Source organism: Gouania willdenowi, chromosome 6 (genome assembly GCF_900634775.1).
Source record: "Gouania willdenowi chromosome 6, fGouWil2.1, whole genome shotgun sequence".
Taxonomy (NCBI): Eukaryota; Metazoa; Chordata; class Actinopteri; order Blenniiformes; family Gobiesocidae; genus Gouania; species Gouania willdenowi.
In genome coordinates this window covers 50855478-50877405 of record NC_041049.1, presented here as the reverse complement: position 1 = coordinate 50877405, position 21928 = coordinate 50855478, and the positions used below count along the sequence as shown (strand labels likewise).

Below are 21928 nucleotides of genomic sequence, written 5' to 3'. Positions count from 1 at the left end.
ACAACGCATAACGAAGTGTGTTCCCTTCATGAAAGGTTTGTCAATCTAAAGGGCACTAGTGTGTTTGAATCAACACACCTAGCATTCCTGGCCATTGTTTTAAAAGGTACAAATACAGTATATAACGTCTATTTCAAACATTTTTTTTCAAGTCAGTAAATCCATTTTCCACCCAGAACATCTGTGTTAAAACAAGGGTGAATATAAAGAAAACAAAAGCAGTATAAACGATGAACCTCCTCTAACAGTTTTACTAAACAGAAGCTGGGGACTTTTCTCAGACAGAGCAGTGCAATGTGTGTGTGGTTGTATGCCTCAACACACCTGTTCTTCCTTTACCCCCAACCTCAGTAGCAGTCCTGAGACCCTAAACAAACCTTCCTTCTGTACAGTCATGGACAATATTAGCATACATGTACTTCCCCAAACACTGCTTCTGTTGAAACCTAAACATACTGTTTACTGTGAGAGGAAAAGATTTATTTTCTAAGTACACTGGGAAAAAAAGAAAGGGAAGGTCTACCCAGAGAATCATCTGGTTTTAATGCAGGGCCCGTGAGTGTGGATTACAAGCACGTACGACTGAAGAACTTGGGTTGAACCCACATCTCTATCTCCAGGGAAATGGGAGGCAGCTACAGTGCTGTGGGGATGAGGGTCTGGGGGACTGAGTGAAAAGAAGCCTGTGGGGGAAACTGCCACCCCACGTGATTAGTGCCCATCTTTCAGCAAGAGTTTGTCTAAGGTCTTAAAAAAGGTAATTTACTAGTGATACTAAACTGTGCTCATAAATCAAAACAAACCTCCATAGAATAATCTAAAATAAAATACGTGTTTTACAGCAAAGAAAACAGCTGCCTGTTCTGTGATTTCCTTTATTGTAGTTAATAATGGGCTAAACAAACATGTGTAAAAAAGAATGAACCTGGAACAAACAGGCAGCCAGCAAAAATAATCCACTAACTACAAAAAGCATTCTTAATAAAGCGTGAATGACATAATTCAGAAAGCACAATGTTTCAAAGAGAACAAACAGAAACCAAAAGGCAAACCTCTGTTCCCTGCTGCTAACACAGCAGAAAGAATATAAGACAATTATTAATAGGAAACTTGCATCTACCTGTAGTATCTGGACTGGAGATAAGTGGAGCAGACAGCTTTGGACACGTGGCTGGCAGAGCCGAAGTCAATGACTTTGACTCTGTAGGGCTGTCGAGATGGGTCCACTAGCATTATGTTCTCTGGCTTCAGGTCTGCGTGGATCAGTCCCAGGCTCTTCAGCTTCATCAGTGCCGTGGAAACCTGCTGCAGCACGGGTCTGATGTATTTGAGTGGTAGAGGGCTAAACTTGTTCTGCTTAAGGAAGTCGTACAGGTTCTGCTCTAACATCTCAAATACCAGGCACGTGTGGTTTTTGTGCTGGAAGCACTCATAGGCCCTCACAAAATTGTAGTCATCTGCACTTTCTGTGCTGAGACGAGCGAGGATGCTGACCTCAATCTGGCCCTGCCGTGCATATGACGGGTGGTTTTTCAAGATCTTGATTGCCACTATCTCGTTGGTGCCCCTCTTCCAGCACTTGACAACTTGTCCAAATGTTCCCCTTCCCAAGAACTCCAAAACTTCATAGGTGTTGGTCATAGAACAGAGCACTTCATGTTGCACCAGCTGATAGTCCCCCTCGTTGTTGGAGCCACTATTCTTGGACGTTGCTGTGGAGGTGGCAGTGGCCACTGTGGCCACAGTGGCTCCACTGGCTGCCCCGTTCTGGATCATCGGTGGGCCGTGCTCCTCGATGATCTGCACACTGCTGTTGTTATCAAGCTCTTCACTCTTGCGTTTAAGCCCGCATCGCTGGTAGGTGTCCAGAAGGCTGACCGTGCTGCGGCGTGTCAGATTGTGGACGCCAACCAAGCCACCAACACCACTGCCACCCCCTCCTCCACCACTACAGTTGCTGCTGCTGCCTCCACCCCCACTGCCAAGCAGAGACCCTAAGGTCCCCGAAGTACTGCTGGCTGAGGCAACCACAATGTGGCTCGCGCTGGCTGGGAAGATGAGCGTCTGCTCGAAGGGCAGGGTGGAGCTTGCGACCTGCAGGGAGCTGTTGATGCCAAGGGGGCCACTGGTGGCTGACACGTTCTTACTGCTGTTGTGGCTGTAGACTTTGCTGTGTGTGCCGTACCCTGTCATATCCCAGTTGCAGCTCTGCTCCACCTTCAGTTTCTTCACGCTAAAGAAGGCACTGGACTGGAGAGTGTGAGGGGAGAACACTTGCACTTGCGAGGCCATACCTGTGACAAGATGGGAACAGAGGGGAGGAGGGAAAAAGACAGGAGGGGAACGAAAGTGAGAGGTTAGGAATTTGAGAATGTTTGAAACATGAGTGGTAGCTAGAAGCTTTAAATAAAGACAGCTTGGGTCGAAGCAGGTCATTAAAACACCAAGCATATAAGTTGATGTGTCAGCATGTTAACAGCCTGAAGCCTTAGCCATAGTGAACGGGACAAAGCAGGATTTACCGTTTCAATTACATTTTTTTATCACTACTGTAGATGTTTGGGTTAACATTTTTGTAGCAAAGCATTAGAGTCTGAGTAAATAAAACATTTTGAAATTCTTTATTAGACATAGTGTATACCTCATAGATCAATGAATTGTACATAATTTACACAAAAAAAAAAAAAAAAGTTCAAAATTGCTGCTTGAAAGTTTGTTTTGATCTCCACTGTAAACACTCTCTTATTGACATTTTTGAAAAAATGTTGCGCATTGCATTGTGGGATGTGAAGACGAATGCATAGACATGTTTTAAATCATTCTTACCATGATTTCTTGTGTTTTCCCCCAATGAAGTAAAAACACTTCTATGCATTATGCATCTGTTTACTGGACTCCACATCCCACAATGCAATGTGGGAAACTTATCCAAAAATGTAACTGAGAAATGTTTAACAGTTAGATCAAAAAAAACTTTCGAGACGCAATTTTGACCTTTTTTCATAAAACGTAAAATACGTTTAATTCATCCATATATGAAGTATACACTATGATTTCATCAAATAAAAAAAATATGATGGGTAGCAGCTTTAACAAAATGCGCTTCGTTAATGTGCATTTTAACTAGGACATTTAGCAAAAAGACAAAAGCCAAAGATAAGCTGATTCAAAACCAGTACGATCTAAAGCAATCCACTCTGTGCAGGGGGAGGAACTGCCATCTCCCCACTGTTCCTATTCACAGCACAGCAATGGGTTGATTGAATACTCGAAGAATAATTTATGGGACGTTTCACAAAGACAGGGGATCCACACAAATTCAAACCCTAAAATAAGCCCACCAAAACTCGTAGAGAATGATTGCAATTTCCTTCCCGTCCAACCCAACCCTAGCATACATCAGCACACAATTAGTCATTTGAAGGAAGGTGATGCATGACAATTTGTTTGAGTGACTGTAAAAACAGGTGAAGGGGGGGGGGTTGAACTCCCTCTCAACCACAGACCCTGAAGACAATATAACAAAAAGCTAAACTGCAGAGAAGCTATGCTCTGAACTCCTGGGAACAAACTGCTACAGAATAAGCAAAAGCCTCTTCAAGCAAACAACTGCCCCCAAAAATAGTCTTTCTTTATCGCTCTCTCTTCAAACAGTGTTGTTTGGGGCATTGACATGATTATTACGCAGCACAAAGAAGCTTATATGAGACTTTTAGGAATGCTATGTTTAAAGACTTTCCACTAAACCCAAAATTAGTTTACAGCTAACAAACTAAGAGCTTCCACCTGGCCTTGCTAACGCCCACACACACACACACACACACACACACACACACACACACACACACACACACACACACACACACACACACACATACACACACACACACACAGGATAAGATCCCCCCACTGAACAACTAAAGATAAATAACAAATCTCCCTCCAATCCCAGCGTACACACAAACACTAACAAAAACACCTTAAATGTTGTTTACAGCTTCAAAATGATTGCTTTGGTATGTTTAACACAGATTTTTTTACATTTCTGTAAAGGTAATTAAAATGACTTTATCCCCTGAGAACAGACCACTAATGTAACACCAGGGCAAGTCTCAATGTAATTACCATCTCTTTGTGTGTGATGAAGATTATGAAAAGAAAACCAATATCACAGTTCTTATATTTCCCACTTTTCCCCCCCAACGTTTCAGTTCTTATTTAGACATAAATTTGATAGAAAATGTCATCTGATCTAAGCCCAGATACTGCAAGACTAACACTACTAAGTGTTTATTAGTAGCTAATGCACCATAGCATTACTCAGCAGTAAGATGCAGTACTTTTTGTTTTATGCATCATTTAGCTAGGGTTCTAGGTATGACAGCTCCTGAAAGGTAATGAAGAACGTCCGCTCGGCTATTAGGAGCAAGGCTCTCTGCTAATCACATAAGCCCTGAAGGCCAGATGTCACTCCTTGGATTACCAATTCCTGTGCCTGGACTTTACGCTAAAAATAATTTGAATGATGGGTTGCGTCACAGAGCAGTGTCAACCGAATGTGACCGAGAGCATAGCAGGATAATCGCAAGCATAGAGTGACACGGGAATTGATAAATGAACACAGGGACAGCCTGTTCCTCTTATGGAAAATTCCAACATTACATATCTGGCAGTACGATTATGGATAGCTCAGGCCAGATTGAGGCTAGCAGTTTGCTGTATTTGCATCACACAAATTCTTCTTCAACCCCTGAATAAAGTGGATCATTGACTCTCTGTTACACTGCGCTCCAAGAGCTAATTTAACATAGTCTGTGTAGTGCAACAGACTCGAATAGAATCACTGAAATCCTTTAAATGCATACGGGGAAGTGTTTCAAATTCAGTCTTTTCAACAAAAGACATTTTGACCTGACAAACTAAAAGCTGTAGAAGAAGCACAGCAGTTCAGAGCCTTGTGCAGAATGCTGATAAGTAATTAAATGGACCAAAAGTAAGAGGTCAAATGGCTGGAATGTTATCTCATGACACCATACACAGGCAACAATGTGACTTTTTATAGTTCATTCGGAAAGCGGCTATAACTCATTAATCAGTCGTCAACCACATAGAAATTTAATCAAATTTATCATCGGGCGTATGAACAACCAAACAAAACTAAACTCTAAATGTCTTAAATGTTTACGATGCTGTTTGTCGCTCGCGCTCCAATTAAGCACAGTAGAGTGGCATTTCCACTGGTTAGAGGCAGCATGTTGAAATGGTAATAGTTAATGTTTTCAGAGCGATTACTTCTCTGTCAGGGGTTTGTTAATCTTCTTTTTCTGGGATCAGGGCTGTTCTGCATGTCATGTGAGGGTGAGTGATGGACTAAAAGGGAGGGAATAAGAATAGAGCATGAAGGGTCATGAGTGGCCCTCACATTCTTGCCAGTGACCTGCTTCTGTTTACTGTGCTTTATTAAAAACCGTCACGTCTTAAAAGCAGTTCTCAAATCAGGTCTCTTCTTCAATTCTAACCTTGTTATGAATGGAAACGTTCACAACCACGGTTGGAGGAGGAGTAAGATACTAAACACTGTCCATCACCAAGGAGACGATATGTCAGTCTGTAAGAAAGAACTCCTGGAGCTTATATTTCTTTAGGATATTTAATCAGGCCTTGTGTGGCAACCGACTCTAAAGAAGATGCTTTAGTGACCCTTTCTGTTCACTGAATGTGCACGTCTCTGCAGCACTAAAGGGCACTGGTTGGGTGAACTGAGGGGGTGGTCGGAAGATGACTTCTAACTGTCTAGACAAAGCATTATCTCACCCTTCAGCACTGCTGGCATGAGTATGACGCGTGTCAGATTGCCAGTTCTCATCTGAATACCTGACAGACAGATGTAGGTCAAACTAAGGAAAAGACCAAACTCATTGCTGTGTTCTAGTCCTTTATATGGCTTCCATTCTAAGATTGTTGGTTGCTTGAGTGAAGACGGACCGACTTTACTCATTAAAGCATTAAGAGTGATTGTTAAAAATACTTTTAACGTTTGTTGCACGGTTTAGCGAACATTTTTTATGTTTCAGGATAGCTCACCTTGCGCATGTCTAGGTTTTGAGTCTAGAGTGAAGTCGCATTACAGATTTCACAAAAAAGGGCATTATATCACCACCTAATATCATTATATGTGCAAAGCTGAATTATAGAATGACATGCAGTACAAGGCCTTGCATCAGCAGATGCCAACCCGAAGGGAAAAGGGCTTTGGCAATAGCCCATCAAAGCTGAAATTACCAAGATGTTTCCTCAATGTTAAACAAGATATATAAATAATGTTACGTTTAGAACTGTATGTACCATTGCCCTCAGCAATCAGCTCACTGTGAGCAAGCTGGTCCTTGATGCTAAATGACCACTCACTCTCTCGAGGCCACTATTGACCATCCTGTCTGTTTTTTCAGCTCTCTTATCGCTGCTTATTTATAGAATAAAGCAACCAAACAGTTTGCGATGAGATGCTGTTCTGCAGTCTGTTGTCCCATCAGGATTTAGGTTCCTCCTGTGTAAAGTGTTTGACCAGTTAAACCATCTTATCGTTTCTCTGTGTGTCATTACAAAGATACAAAAAAAAAAAAAAAGCACTGATAAATATGAGTGGTAGAGGGGGTGAAGATAAATGCAAACGTTGCAAATGCAAAGGACGCCCAAGCCCGTAAATCAACAACTGTAAATGTGACACTCCCTCATCACTCCCCTTCCTACAAGCTAACAGCCAAGGATACAATATGTTGTGTTAGCAGTGAGATAACATGTTCAGTCAGCACTTGTTAAAACGCACCGGCATAAGCAAGAACGGTCGCACAAGCTGTCGCACAAATGTCCACACGTGACTGCACATAGGAGCACAGATACAATGAGTGGCATATGGCTTTACACACGCTCATATCAAACCATGTGAAACACAAAAAAAAAACCCAGAATATGTTTTCACCTTCTTTGTGACTCTAGAGCCAGGACATTGTGTGCACCCCGGGACAACTGTCAGTAGATAAGGAAGCAGGTATTCATGCTGTAAACGTGGCCATAAAAACGGCTGGTGTGAGAAAAACATTTGCCTTGTTTAGATTGCCAGGTCAGCCTAACCAGGCAGTGAACCGAGGCACAGCCGTGGAGGAGGAGGAGGAGGAGGAGGAGGAGGAGGAGGAGAGCATGAGAAAATAGGGCTGGCCAATATATTGAGATTCAAGATATATCAATTACAATATCGCCTATATCAATATACATATTTTTTGTAGCTTATTTTGTATAAAAATACTTGTTTTAGGAGTCACTGTTTTCATTACATCTCAGAACAGCATGAAAAGCACAGTTAGATGGACTTCTAAGTGCGTCCTAACCCAGACATTCCCCTAAACAAGCCACACTACAGAAACTCACTCACATGAGCTGTCCCTGAGCCAACAGGCATCTGCAAATTTAACCCTGAATTGTCTTTCTGGCCAGACTTCAATTGATTTGAAATTATTGAGATTTATATTGTATATATCGCCATTTGGGGGAAAAATATCGCGAGTTTGAGCCACATTGCCCATCCCTAGTGGAAGATAGTAGTTTTTTTTACTAATTAAATCAAGAGAAGGAAAAGAAGAAAAAAGAATGAAGCTGTTTCCACTTCCAAAGCAACTGTGGCAGCTGTATAAAAAGTTTGCCCACCCCTGGCTGTTCCAGGCCAAGCAGGGCCACACACCTGATAAGCAGCCGCTCACCCATAAGCTTATCATTTCCACACAGAACGAAACACCCTGCTATGCCACTCTTCCTCTCAAGTCATTAGGATTCACAATGACAGCTCGGCACAATGTACACTCCAATGGGATCAACACATGAGAACTGAAAAGCACAAGGAAGTCACTCAACACGTGCAGCAAAATAGAAGCGCTGACTGATAAGTGTGGGAGGAACACAGTTCGGAGGGAAGGCAAATGGATTTGAGAGGAGCCAGAGCCGTATAGATTTTGTTTGCACGCCATAACCTGCAGACAATGGAAAAGGGTCAACTTTGTGCTAACGGCCAAAGGGTTCACTGCTTTTTATCAGAGAGAATCGCATGCAGCAGTTCTGAGGAGGATTGAGCAAACAGCATAACAGGAAATCTAAGTGTATGCAAAGCACAGAGCTCTGTTTCCCTAAAAACGTTCTACTTTTTGAGAATATGCGGGCCAAAGTATTTTAGGAAGCCTTTCATACGATGGAGACCTTTATTTTACATCAAGATCTGCTCACCTATATTTCATTTTGTAACTTATAGCAGAGATGGCCACTTTTCTCACAGTAGAGGCCACGAAAATGTGACTGTCTGACTCGATGGCCACATTATCAACGTTCATGTCATTATTTAAAATCATGACCAATCTGAGCTTTTTGTTGTCATTTTGTGGATTGCTTAAGTTGTTGTGTGTATTTTTGTATACCATTTCTCATTTTGTACGTGTTTGTCATTCTTGTGTGTTTTTGTGAGTCATTTTGTATATGTTGGTTGTTATTTTAGAGCTATTTTTGTTACTTTTATTTTATATTTTTTCTATTATCTTTGTGTATGTTTGTTGTTATCTTGTGTTTTTCTGGATTAACTTTGATCATTCTTAGTTGACTGTGTTTTTTTGTTGTTTATTAATATTGTGTATTATGTGTGTTTACTTTAGGGGCTGCAAAAAATTAATCAGAGGGCCAACAGTTGCACTTGTCTAACTTGCAGGCTTATTAATAAAGAAAACATAGCTGAAGCCCAGTTTGCACATCCAGCCATTTTTTTTTAATCTGTTGTCCCTGATTGTTTTTAATACATGTTTCATAAACTACAAAACCATACAAAAATGAATTTACACTACCACTTTAAAACTTCCAACACCAAGACCAAACAAGACAATTATTCAAACTTACTTCAAACATTAAGTTGCAAATATTTACAATATAATTGTACAATATGTGCAATATGGTATGTATTAGATAAGGTTATTAGACTTAACTTTCTATGTAAATATAAGTTCACAGTGGAAAACAGATGTCTGATGAAGTCAGCCCAGTTTTATGACCTCACACTGCCATGTCACATGGTCCTGACTTATTGGTTTTGGGTGTGTATCTAAACTTAGGGGTTAAATCCTGCTGTCACGTTGACATCCAGGAGAGTCAGCCAAACTATGCCTTTTCAGTTCCACATTTCAGAGTCTGTGAAAAGGATCCAGACGACACAGCTTTGCATTCATGAGAGACCTCTAGCCACTGCAGCGTCATAAAACTGCTCTGATATCTAAAGAATATTTATTTAGCATCAAATCACCAATTCAAATCATACATGCTGACACCCAGAGGGGTTTATTTCATACCCCACCCATTATAAAGCCAGTGACGAATTCAAACGATGGAGGAACCTGTTGAACCTGACAAGGCACCTGAAAGACAATTCATGTATGAGCAGGGCTGCCACTTCCCTAACATTTATACAAACAAAAACGCTGAGAGGCATGTTTCACTATAGAACTATTTATTATTGATCATTCTTTAATGTTTTCAATGTATCAAAGTTTTATCTGAAGGCTCTTCTCTTCTCCCCACTGTCTCTCCGACCTTTTAACCCCACCATCAAGAACAAACTGGAAACGATGCGCCTGCTTCTCCAAGGCATCATGGGAGTGTGATATTTCAGGGGTGTGTGTGAATCTGGTGCCTGGGGCTTACCAAAGGCTACACATCAGCCTTATTTAGCCAACATGCCTTTTTTTTCTTCTTCTCCTGCTAAAATGCCTCAACATGTACTTCTGCATTCACGCTGCAGATGACTCATCAATATGCATGGTTAATAAAGAGTTTTAATCTCCTAATCTCCCTTTTAACTTCTTCCTTATAGAAGCGTCTGCCAAGGTTTTTCTCCTGACAAAGTGAGGAGCAGCACGCAATACATTGAAACAGCTCTTAAAAAATTAGAGCAAACACAGACATGCTTTCATACCAATTTAGCAAGGCATACAGTATGTGTCCTTAATCCGACTGAGAAAGAATGTGTCGCAAACATGTCCATCGAGTCCTGCAGCCTGCCATGTCATTCCTTAGTGTGAAAATCATGGCTTTACCTTCAGTGTCCTCAGTGTCACATAGATGATAAAAAAACAAGCAGGACACTGTTTATTTGTCATTTGAAATTACTTGAACTAACAGTAAATATTATTTAAATATTAATAAAATGAGACAGTGATTAGCTTGACCCCATTTTTGTTCTATTTTCTTCACAGTATTCCTGACGATGTCACCTCACTCCATTTCGACCGGATTTGTGCAAGTACCAAAAATACACGTTGTGCTGGGAAGTCACTTAGGCAGAGTTTTTGGGGGCAAGCACAAGAAATCAGAGTAAGAATAAAGGAAAAACACTTTGATGCATCTGTCTACGGGACTCCGCATCTCACAATGCAATGTGCAAAACTTTTCAGAGTTTACAGTGGAGAAGAAAAACAACTTCTGAGTGGCAATTTCCACCATTCACAGCAAACAATCTTTGATTTATTGATCTGTGAGGCCGACACTATGGGTGTGTTCGAAATGGCACACTAACGTACTATATGCTACAAACTCAATGAGTAAATACTAGGAGTGTGACCTCTCACCATAAAACTCACGGAAACACATTTCTTTACAATATTTCGGAGATTCCGGAGATTCTATATTGCCCGCCATTGTGCTACTGACAAAACTTCCAGTTCACTTCAAAACAAGGCAAGGCAAGGCAAATGTATCTGTATAGCGCATTTCATACACAAGGCAACTCAATGTGCTTTACATGATCAAAAAGTGCAACAGAAAACATTCAACAGCTTAAAATCAATAAGAACATTTAAAATCATCAGTGAAATCAATGAAAATCATCAACAATATGACCAAAAATCTCTCTCTCAATCATACGCAGTAGAGAAAAAAGTGCCTTTAACTTTGATTTAAAAATGTTCACATTGGATGCTGACTTCAGCTCTGCTGGCAGTTTGTTTGCAGCATAACAACTAAATGCAGCATCACCATGTTTACTGAGAACTCTGGGCTCCACTATCTGACCTGTGTCCATAGATCTGAGAGACCTGCTGGGTTCATACCTGACTAACATCTCACTGATGGATTCTGGACCAAACCCATTCACAAGAGCCATATTTACAAAAGTGTTAAAAATAAATAAATAATGGCAAACAAGAAGAGATGCTTATGTTTGATTTTTAGCTTGAAGCCGGTCACAGGACAATTTTACATTCTGCTCGCATTGCATCATGGGGCAGTTCAGTATGGCTAGTGTGCCCACCGTGCACACTTGAAAAATGTCCCAATTTAGTATACCTCTGTGTATTTCTTGCGTACTCAATCTTTTCATACTATCTAATGTGAACGCACTACATACTCATCTTAACGTCAAACTTAGTTTGAGTAGTACGTTAGTATGCCATTTCGAACACGGCCTATGTCTTTATCTATATAGAATCAGTCTCCAGCAGCTTGAAACAACTCTTAATGATTATTGATACTGAAAGGAACAAAACCTAATGTTGCCTGTTTTTGCACACTTCAATGCAAGAACACCCACTCAGTCACAAAACAAACTGGACTGCACTGAAGCAGTGAGGGAAGTGAAGCAGGTTCTCATAACTAAAGGTCAAATGTTGCCCTTTTTTTCTGGGCAAGCTTCTCTATGAGTACTCAAGGGGTGCAAACAGGTTTATGTGTGTTAACAGCTGCTGGTTTGTGTCAGGGAGCGCCGATGAGACCGACGGCTTGACAGACACTGATCCCAGATGTAGGAAGGAGACAAGGTAAATGAGACAAAGCAAAATAGCTATAACCCTTAGCATGCCATCACCACTACCTCCTGTAAACACAACCCTTTCTGGGAAAGTCTACCAGAACTCTCCAACTTCACCACCACCCTCCCATTTCACACACACACACACACACACACACACACACACACACACACACACACACACACACACACACACACACTGACCCCGGGCTGTGCTGCTGAGGCTCATGGGCCCCCCACAAAAAGTTATTCATCTCTCAACCCCAGCTCTACCACCTCCCTCCCTTTAACTTCGGACTGACTTTTCCAGGCTCCGTCACTCCCCATTTTTCTGCCATTTCCCCCTTCGTTCTCATCTCTCAGACTGAATGCAGGGGTCAGTTCAAAAGGCTGAGCGGCTGGCTGCTCGTAATGTAGCCTCAGGCTTTGAAGTGAGGAGTAGATCTGAAAGGTGTGCAGTCTGTTTTCTCTGCAGTCAATCTTGGGCATAGAAATCTAAACAAATAATGCAATTCTTGAAGGTTTTTTTTTTGTCTGTTTTTCATCTATTTTTATTTTTTATTTTTTGTGGTCAATTTTTTCTTTATTTTTTCTAGCAGTTAGTAGTTCCTTACATACTGTGGAAAAGCACGTTGTTTTCATATTTATGTGGTCGATCACATTATGTAGCCATTGTTCCTGTATGTATCATCCCATCCCTCTCTACACCCTCCCATACGTCCCCATAGAAAGTGGACAATGCTTTTTCCCGAAAAATAAACCCAATAAATATTCATATTTCATTTTTAAAAATCTTTAAAATCAAAGTTTGTCAACAAAAACGTGCTGATGATTTGATGTCTTCACTTGAATTACTACCAGTAGTAGTTCTGCCAAAATGTAAATGTAAATTGTTGTGTCAAGCTGTTGAGTAGAGTCTAAGTCAGTTTTTTTCAACCTTGGGGTCAGGACCTCATGTGGGGGTCGCCTGGAATTAAAAACGGGGCCACCTGAAATGTCTAGTAATTGACTAAATGGATTAAACTTCTATTTTCAAGAATATTTTGTTTTATCATTTTTCAAATACATATCAAGCACAGTAAGTATCAAATAACTGTATCCTATACTTAAACTTTCTCAAATAAAAATCTACTTCAAATAAAACGCCGTATAAAAATATCTGAGGTGGCGTACTTGTCACTTTGTGCACTAATCTTAGCTACGAACACACTTTAATAAACATGATCAAAAACTAATTCTAGATTTATCAAAACCCAAAAAAAGGTTGTGAACCTCTGGTCTTAGTCTTTCAATGGCCGACTCAACACCGTTGCATAAAAGTTCAAAAGAAATGATACATGAATGCGTAATTTGTGAAGATGTAACATTATATTGTAAAATCATATCACATTTCATTGTAATAAACACAAGAACATGTCATCACGACTGCTTTTAAGATAACATGAAAGAAAAGATGAGAAGACTAGTCGGGGTGGGGAGGTTATGGAAGAATATAAGCCTCAAAGCCTGGAGCTTTAAAGTCCTTTGGTTGTCATCCAAGTGTAGCGTTGTACCTGCAGCCATCTGTGAATAGGCCGCCAGCCGTCGCCCATCGCTCCACTTCCCTTCCATGACTGAGAGGGGCCCAAAGCCAGGGGGTGACGACGGGGCTGGCAGGGGCATTTAGTCAGTGTCGGCCGGGCACACATGGTAACACTCATAGCTGTGTTAACACTCATGATCTCAGCCTACAATTTGACAATCCTACCTTAGCATTCTGTTCTGTCTCCGTCTCCACTTCTATCCCTTATTTTAATATGTGTCAGTAAACAGTGCCTTACCCACCCACCGTGGCTCATTCACTCAAAAAGGGGAGGGGATAAAATTGGGAGGTTATGAAAGGCTTGATTAAAAACTCAACACCATTTGTCACTTTGTGGGTTATTTAATATGAAGAGCCAGTTCTAGGATTTTCTATTTTCTGTTCATATGAAGTAAGCTGGTCTCCCTATCCAGCTGTAGCACCTCTTATCGTCTCTGATCTTTGCACCACATTAAAAGCTTTGTTCAACTTTATGTTGCACTCTGCGCATAAACTTTAGAGCGATAAAAAATGGGCGGGTTTTGTGAGGACGTAACCACAAACAATGGGATTAAAACCTGAGACAATGTGCACCAAACACACGCTACAGAGCTTTGGGTTTGGGGGGGGGGGTTTAGTGAAGATGCGGATATAGGATGAAGCCAGGGGGTGGGGGGGGGGGGGGGGGGGGGGGGGGGGGGGGGCACTAAACAAGGCGGGAGGCAACAGGGGAGTCTGAGAGCTTTAGGGTGGGGGTCATGATTACGAGTGGAGAACAAAAAGTCTACAGTAGCCACCAGACCACTTCTCAGACCAGCCTCCAATTACACACACATATGTGGGGGCTTCCAATCTGGCCATCAGGCTGTTGCTGAAGTGTCACATGGCCACGATGTGTGCTGGCCAATGGCCTCTCGGCTTATCTACAAACAGAGCAGGATGGACGGACAGATAAGAGATAGTAGGGGGGGTGGGGCTGGGGAGGCGTAGGGTGGTAACTGGAGGGGGCGTCGTTGGCGGATGATGAGAGATTGCACAGTAGGCATGCAATATATGGTATGTGAGCAAAATGCTGATTTCTGGTGCTGCACTGTGCAATATTATTCAAGATAAAAATGACAATTTGACTCTGTCAGCAAAAACATGTGCCCCCCTTTTATGCTCCAGGAATCTCTGTAATTATTGCTTAACAGCCGCAAGTTAACAAAAGCCCTTATTCAGTGTGCTGTGTTGAGAAGTAGTAAAATGTGAACCTTTGTTTAAACCATCGCTCTGATAGTGGATCAAAGCAGTGAATGTGTCACAGGGTGCAGAGAACCAGCTTTGTGCTTCTTCAGCAGCAAGAGTGTTATTTGGTTTCATCTAAAACAGATATGTATCTTTTTTCTTCCAAGATGGGTATTGTACAACAGTCTTAACAATGTGCTACAAAGAGCTGTAAAAATAACTGGACAAATCAAATTAAGCTAAAATGTAGAAAGCCTCCAATTATTTATTTCAAAATTTCCCAAATTTCATTTCAGGGCTTCATTTTCATTTTCAAACACAATAACAGGATCACTAATCTCACAGTAACACATAGCAAAAGATTTTGAACAGAACTATTGACGGAATTGGGCATAATTGTCTAGACATTAGTTTCTAGACATTAAATCACCTGTTTTGCGGTGAAAAATAGCATGTTAACAAGTGATATTGTTCCCAAAACATGCATGCGAGGCATTTCTGTATGATTTTTGGGTCCAATTTTAAATAAAAAGAAAGAGTTTAGATTTATTTATCAGTATCAGAAGTTTTCCATCAGTTTTGTGTGAAGCAGGATCAACACAGGATCACAGGATTTTTTTCTTATTTTTCTTTTTGCAGATACTTTGTTTCTTATAGTCTGATCAAAAATAGCTGAAGATGCATGTTCCACCAGTATTCTAGCCGACGGAGCCTGGAGTCGTTCTGCTGCTCGCCGGAGCCAGAGGCAGCTGTTCCAAACAAGCTGACACCATGCACAATGTGAGACAAAAGTGCAAGGAGGAAAAGAGCCTTCACACATGCATGACAACCGACACGGAAACGCCTTGTTTAAGCAGCCAACAGGGTTTTTGAGGCTCCATCCTGCCAATCTCAGTCTTTCTTGTTTGATTAAAAAAAACGACCTAATGTCAGTAACTGATGTGGTCTGTCTCTGTGTAAGGACCTCAGAGCTGGGCATTTAGCAGTTGTTTGTAAAGGAAATGGAGCATATGGCAGAAACACTAAAACAGAAGGCTTTCTGACTGATAAGAAAATGAGAATTGCAAAGTTTTTTGGCATCTCAATTAAATTTCTTTCATGCACTAAAAAAAAAGGGAAGGTTGGAGGAAAGCAGAAGAGACCAGTTCTACTCCTGAGACACTGACTAAAAGGAGTGAATTTAAACCCTTTGAAAAAGGCAGAAGTGTTTAGCTCATGTTAAAACTGGGCCTTTAGTGTCAGGCTGGATTCATTCTACCAACCTGTCATTTCAGTTCTGCCTCACCCCCCCCCCTTACGCACACCCATGTTTCCAAAACCTTCTGATCACCTGTGAACTATTGCAGCACAAGAGCACTCCCATACTCCACTGTCTTTATATAAATAAACTCACCTTCTACACCCCCCCTCCTTCTTCTATTAAATGCTTCAACAAATCAATAGCACAAAGAATCCCTGAACACTGGATTCCACTTTCTTTTCAGAAAGGAAGCTTTGAATAATTCAAAAGCAATACTTGTAAAGACTGCTTATCCATTTTCATAACCCTCTCTCAGCAAACATATCCTCCATACGAGTCAGAAGGTGACGAACCGGGTCAACAAACACATCAGAACGGTCATTCTTTGAGAGGAGCAAACACATGAAAAAACATTCACCAATCGCACCTTTGAGGTATTAAACTGATGATTGTAGTTGCCTGCAACCCATTTAACCATCAGTTTATCATCCACACACCCCAACCCTAGCCTGTCTCCTACGCTACAAACAGTGAAGAGTTAAACACACCATCCTGCTTGTCATAACAATCACCAAAGGTTCCCCTGACTCAGCCATGGGGGGGCGTGGCCCCACTGGGGGCCCCCTGCAGGCCCCTGGGGTTCTTCCTGCAATTCTAATCAAAGTTTAAAAAGCTTTAACCTTGGAGGCTTAGGCCTGGGTTGTGGTCTGCGAGGAAGATATCAATCAAGCAGCTCCAAACAAGCATGAGCGGAAACAGGAGGGAGACGTTGAAGTTTCTGTGAAAATCTGTCGTCCCTGTCCTCAGGGACATCTTCCTAACAAGGCCAGTGGGCCATCCTCCAGAAACCACTAGTTAATTCAAAGTCTTATTAACATGTAATGGTTATGAGGATGGTTAAACATTAATCTGCCTGTGATGTTGCAGAGCAAGCTAACTCTACCGCTGTTGTCTTCATCATCATCTTCTTCTTAGTCACAGGCTGTGTTGTAAATGAAGTACTCATACTAAGTCTGACCTCAAAATGAGTATATAGTGCGTTCCAATTAGATAGTATGGAAAGAAAAATACCTGGATGCATACTATATCGGTACATTTTTGAAGTATGCACAGTGGGCACACTAGTCATACTCAACCGCCCCATGATGCATTGCGAGCGGAACGTAAAATTATCCTGGTACCGGCTTCAAGCTAAAAATCAAACATCCCATTTTCAAAACAAAAGCATCTCTTCTTGTCTTCCATTCGTTTTTAACACTTTTGTAAATTGGGCTCTTGTTTTGAAGTTCACCACAAGTTTTGTCAGTAGCACAATTACAGGTCTCTGAAAATCTTTGAAATGGAATGAAATGTGTTTTCCGCGGGTTTTATGGATCAAATGACCACATGTTGATGTTCTACTTGATCACTTTCTTGCTTAAAATGGCTCAATGGAGATATTTAGCCTCAGTGTGCTTCAGGTTTTTGTTGTAGTAGGTTTAAAATGCATCTTGGGAACTTGGAAGTAAAGTTCAGTGGGAACAGTCACCATCCTAATCTTACTTATAGCATATAGTAGGGGTGTAAAGATGAATCAATCTAGATTAATTAATAGATGTTTGATCAGTGATTTATTTTTATATCCATCGCCATTTTGCCTTCCGCTTTTATTTTTTTGTTAATACACCAAACGTTAGTTGGAGAGAAAAAATGTTTTTCAAAGAATGTTTTTCACGTAAATGTCTTACAACAGTCAGGCAATAAAAATCTCAAAATGTATCCATATTGTGTTTTTATTCTTTCATGTGAAAAGAACCCCAGATTATTGTTGGATTATTACTGCCGGCCACTAAATCGAAACTAAACAAAATCATATCGTGGCAGGCTTTGTGACATCGGCAAATATTGATTCGTTCTGATAACTGATATCGTATCATATCAGAATGAAACAGGTGATTTACACCCCTAGTATATACAGTGTGTAGCATGTAGTACGTTATTATGTGATTTTGTACACAGTCACAGTGTAGGTTTTTTTCCAGGTGGGAATGAATGATTCCAGTGTGGTTGACCCGTGATCTTGTGAATATGGAATAAAGTCACATCCTCGCCTGATGTCCACTTCTGCAGCTGTCTAATCCTCCCCCAGGCCTGCCCCAGAAACAGCCATAATGCCTGCACGGGGGATTCACAGACTGATAGACGCGTAATTCACATGCATGCATGAGCACACACAAACACACACACACACACAACACCCAGGCAGGAAGAACAAGTGCTTGGTCCATGTCTGAATATTAGCTTTTCCACAGCTGGCGGCTACTGGAATCTGCTCTATTCATCAAACATCCATCAAGGTGTCAGCTTGGATTATGAGAGTGGGCTCCCAGGGTGAGCACACTAGCCACCCTTCCTGCCAGCAGGTCTGCCTGATGGCCTTCAGTCTGGGCCAAAGATGGACTCAATGCAGACAGAAGAAAGAACAAGGACGGGACAAGCACACTGTCAACAATCAGTTGCTTTTCGTTCTGTTAACACCTGAATGTAACAAAAATGATAGTGGACATGTAATAAAAAGGTTGTGTAGACAAAAGCAAAGGTCTCTTCTCTACAAGCTCAGCATTAAACAATCACAGGAAGTAGTTCATCATATAGATTTAAGCTATTAGTTGCCCTGTAGCCATGGGTTGAGTAATTACCATGATAGCCTGGCCAATGCTCCGTAGAGGGCCCCCCAAACCTATTTTCCACCGGAGACTTTGGTCATTTCCATGACTGCTCTACATAACAGGGCTCTTCAACACTGAGGAGGACAGGCAGCGTAATTAATTCCCTTCGCTGCCTCTTTCTCTTCCCTTCTCGTCCTCTCAGTGTCGGAGGAAAACGCTGTGGAATGTAATCTACACTAATTACCTTTTACATAGAACTCTTATTTCTACTTTGCTCCTTATATTCAAGGATTCTAGGACTGTGAACATTGCAGCAATGATAGGATATAAATGTAAACACTGGTAAACACAGGGTTGCAAAAGTTCTGGTAAATTTTCACGGGAACTTAAGTTTGTGAATTCTGAGAATCTTCAAACCTTATCATGGGACTTATACATTGGAATAAATCATTTTTAATAACTTAACCATATCCAAACATAAATATTAGCATCCATTGAAAATAATACAATAAAAAAACTAAACTTAACTAGGGTTGAAAATTCCAAGAATTTTCAAAAGTTGGAAACTTTCCACGGGAATTAATGGGAAATTCTCAAAATTAAAGGTTGGCCCTAAACAGAGAAGTTAAATATAGTTGGGAAAATATTAAAATATCAGCTTCCCATATACCTCGTCTCATGTCTCGCCCTCTCACACTAACTTGCTCACACTTTTGATCACAGTTTTGTTAAAGCAACACTAAATTTCAATAATAAACCATAGTGTAGACCTCATAGATCAATGAATCAAACATGATTTACTCTAAAAGGAAACGAACAGGGTTGAAATTGAAGTTTTGTTTTCATCTTTACTGTTAACACGTGGTTTGTTGATATAGTGGCGCAATGCATTGTGGGATACTTCATTCTTACTGTGATTTCTTGTGTGTGTTTTTTTTGTTTGTTTTTTTTTGCCAGACAAGGAGGACAGTAATTCACCTGACACCATTTTTGTTTTCGGTATTCTCCGTGACATCAGAATAAAGAAAAAACACTTATCAAAAAAATGTTTACAGTGGAGATGACAAAAAAATTTAAAAATCATGTAGCAATTGCTACCTTTTTTTTCTATCTTACAGTACATTTTGTTACATTTAGTAATCTATGCGGCATACACTATCATTCTATCTTGTAAAAAAAAAAAAAAACAGATGATGATGATATAGCAGCTATAATCATGCATTTGTTGACAATGTTCTTGAGTTTAAGTATAAAAAGCAGTAAAAATGACAGCTTTTAGGTAAAGGTTTTAATCTATTTGAACACACTTTATGACAGCCCTTAGTTCAACTCATTTATAATGATTGATTATGAGCTCAAAGGTAGTTTTAAGGGAACTTTTAAAAAAACCACAGGGGGAAATCTGGCTTCCAGTTGTTACCAGCAGAGGGACTAAAGAGTAGATAGTGGTCAGGTATATGAACATGATTCAAAAAATAAAAAAAAAACAGCAATATTCAGGGTCATCACCACCACCAGACACTAAAGGGGAACATTTAATGGTCAACCCTGCTTTTTTTTTTAATTTTTATGTTGTTTTTACCCCCAATACTAATACAAATGAGTGTGTACAGTAAGATGATCTCCTCATCTTACTGTACTTCATCCTGGATCTATAATCACAATCACCTTTGCACTGCTCTTACTTATTTGGACACATTACATTCACATGAATATATGCTATAGGAGCCTTTATTGAGCCCCATAATGAATGGATTAGAAGGAAAAGCCACTCACTAAACCTGCTTACACTGTTTCACATTGATCGTTGTAAAACGGAACCGACCCGGTATTTATTCACGCTTCTGAATTAAAACAGTCCAATCACACACACACAAATGGATTAGTCACAGACTCACAGTCACAATGCTGCAGTAAAAGCAACACAAAAATAAATAAAATAAAATAAAATAAATCTAAATTTGCCCCGATGCACCAAAGCACTGGTGAATACAGGAGTCCTGTAGTTTATGATGAATCCATGTGGAATAACAAGAGACGGAAGGATGAGAGTGGATACATCACATCACACATGTTAAATTAACCCTAATGTACTGTGTATATATATACATATTATATTATAGTTCCATCAGCTGTGCGTAGTTACACAGGTGTAACGGCACAGGTGGATTACAGTGTGCTATAAACATAAGCCTGTGTTTGACCTCACTGTGTGCAGCGTGGTACAATCTGTCTCACTCACAATTCAAACAAACAAACAAAAACAAAAAAAAAAACCATGTGTATTATCCACACAAACATCGCTTAGAGTGTTTTTATATAATAATGGCCAAATGTAAAGATGAAACGTGTGTTTGAAATGAAAGAGGGCGCAGCGCTTCCTCCTCCTAATAATAATAATAATAATAATAATTCAGTTGTATCGCAAGGTGAGAGAGAAAAACACAGGTTTCCAGAAGCCTCTTACCTTCGTATACAGGGGCCATCGGTGCAAGGATTCCTGTTATTCATGGCAGAAGAAAAATAACGCAAGCTTTCAGTTCAAAACTCAATAAAAATCTGCCATCTTGGAACAGTGGTGATAGGGTCGCCGCGGTCTCCTGCATTACTGGCCCGAATCATTCGAGATGAAAACCATCATAATTCATATCCAATCGCGATCAAACGTGAGCTCCAGAGCTCAGCGGGGGGAGCCGAGGAGGACCGGCCGAGCTCAGCGCCTTCCACAGCGGCTGCTGCTGCTGCTGCTGCTGCTGCTGCTGCTGCGTGGTGTCCGGGAGGCTCGGCTGCTGAGCCACGGTGACAGCTTTACTTCAGCTATTGTGCGACATGTCAGTCTGTGTGTGTGAGAGAGTGTGTGTGAGGGAGTGTGTGTGTGTGTGTGTGTGGACTAAAGTGAGGACTGTGCAAAAGTTGCAGTGGTCACAGAGCGCAGCGAGTTTGGTGTACAGTGAGTGAGTCGAGCACCGAGCGAGTCGATGGAGAGCACGGCAGAGGAAAAACCTCACAGACCTACAGAATAATAATAATAATAATAATAATAATAATAATAATAATAATAATAATAATAATAATAATAATAATAATAATAATAATAATAATAATAAATGTTAAGGGAATCCAATTTAGTCCATAGAACAGTTTCTCAACGTTGGGGTCGTGACCCCATGTGGGGTTGCCAGAAATAAAATGCGGTCCCCTGACATATCTAGTAAGTTTTATATATATATATATATATATACCTATTTTGCACAGTTAAAATACACGCACACACACGCACACACACACACACACACACACACACACAGCACACACACACACACACACACACACACAGTATCACAGAAATATATATACATAAAGTGCAGGAAGGGCAGACAGCTCAAAGAGCTTAAATATTAATTATTCCTTTTCAAAATAAAACATCA

At 40.7% G+C, this 21928-nt stretch overlaps 1 protein-coding gene across 1 annotated transcript in view; it reads right to left on the bottom strand.

The window, feature by feature from the left end:
• The window catches only part of hipk2 (homeodomain interacting protein kinase 2), a 72418-nt gene extending 51005 nt beyond the window's left edge, over nucleotides 1-21413 (bottom strand). Inside the window, exons 1-2 of the mRNA XM_028448307.1 lie at nucleotides 20968-21413; nucleotides 1121-2294 (exon numbers count right to left, since the gene is read on the bottom strand). Coding sequence (XP_028304108.1) covers nucleotides 1121-2294; nucleotides 20968-20986 — 1193 coding nt within the window. The 5' untranslated portion in view covers nucleotides 20987-21413. The remainder of the gene's footprint in view (nucleotides 1-1120; nucleotides 2295-20967) is intronic.
• Between the last annotated feature and the right edge of the window lie 515 nt (nucleotides 21414-21928).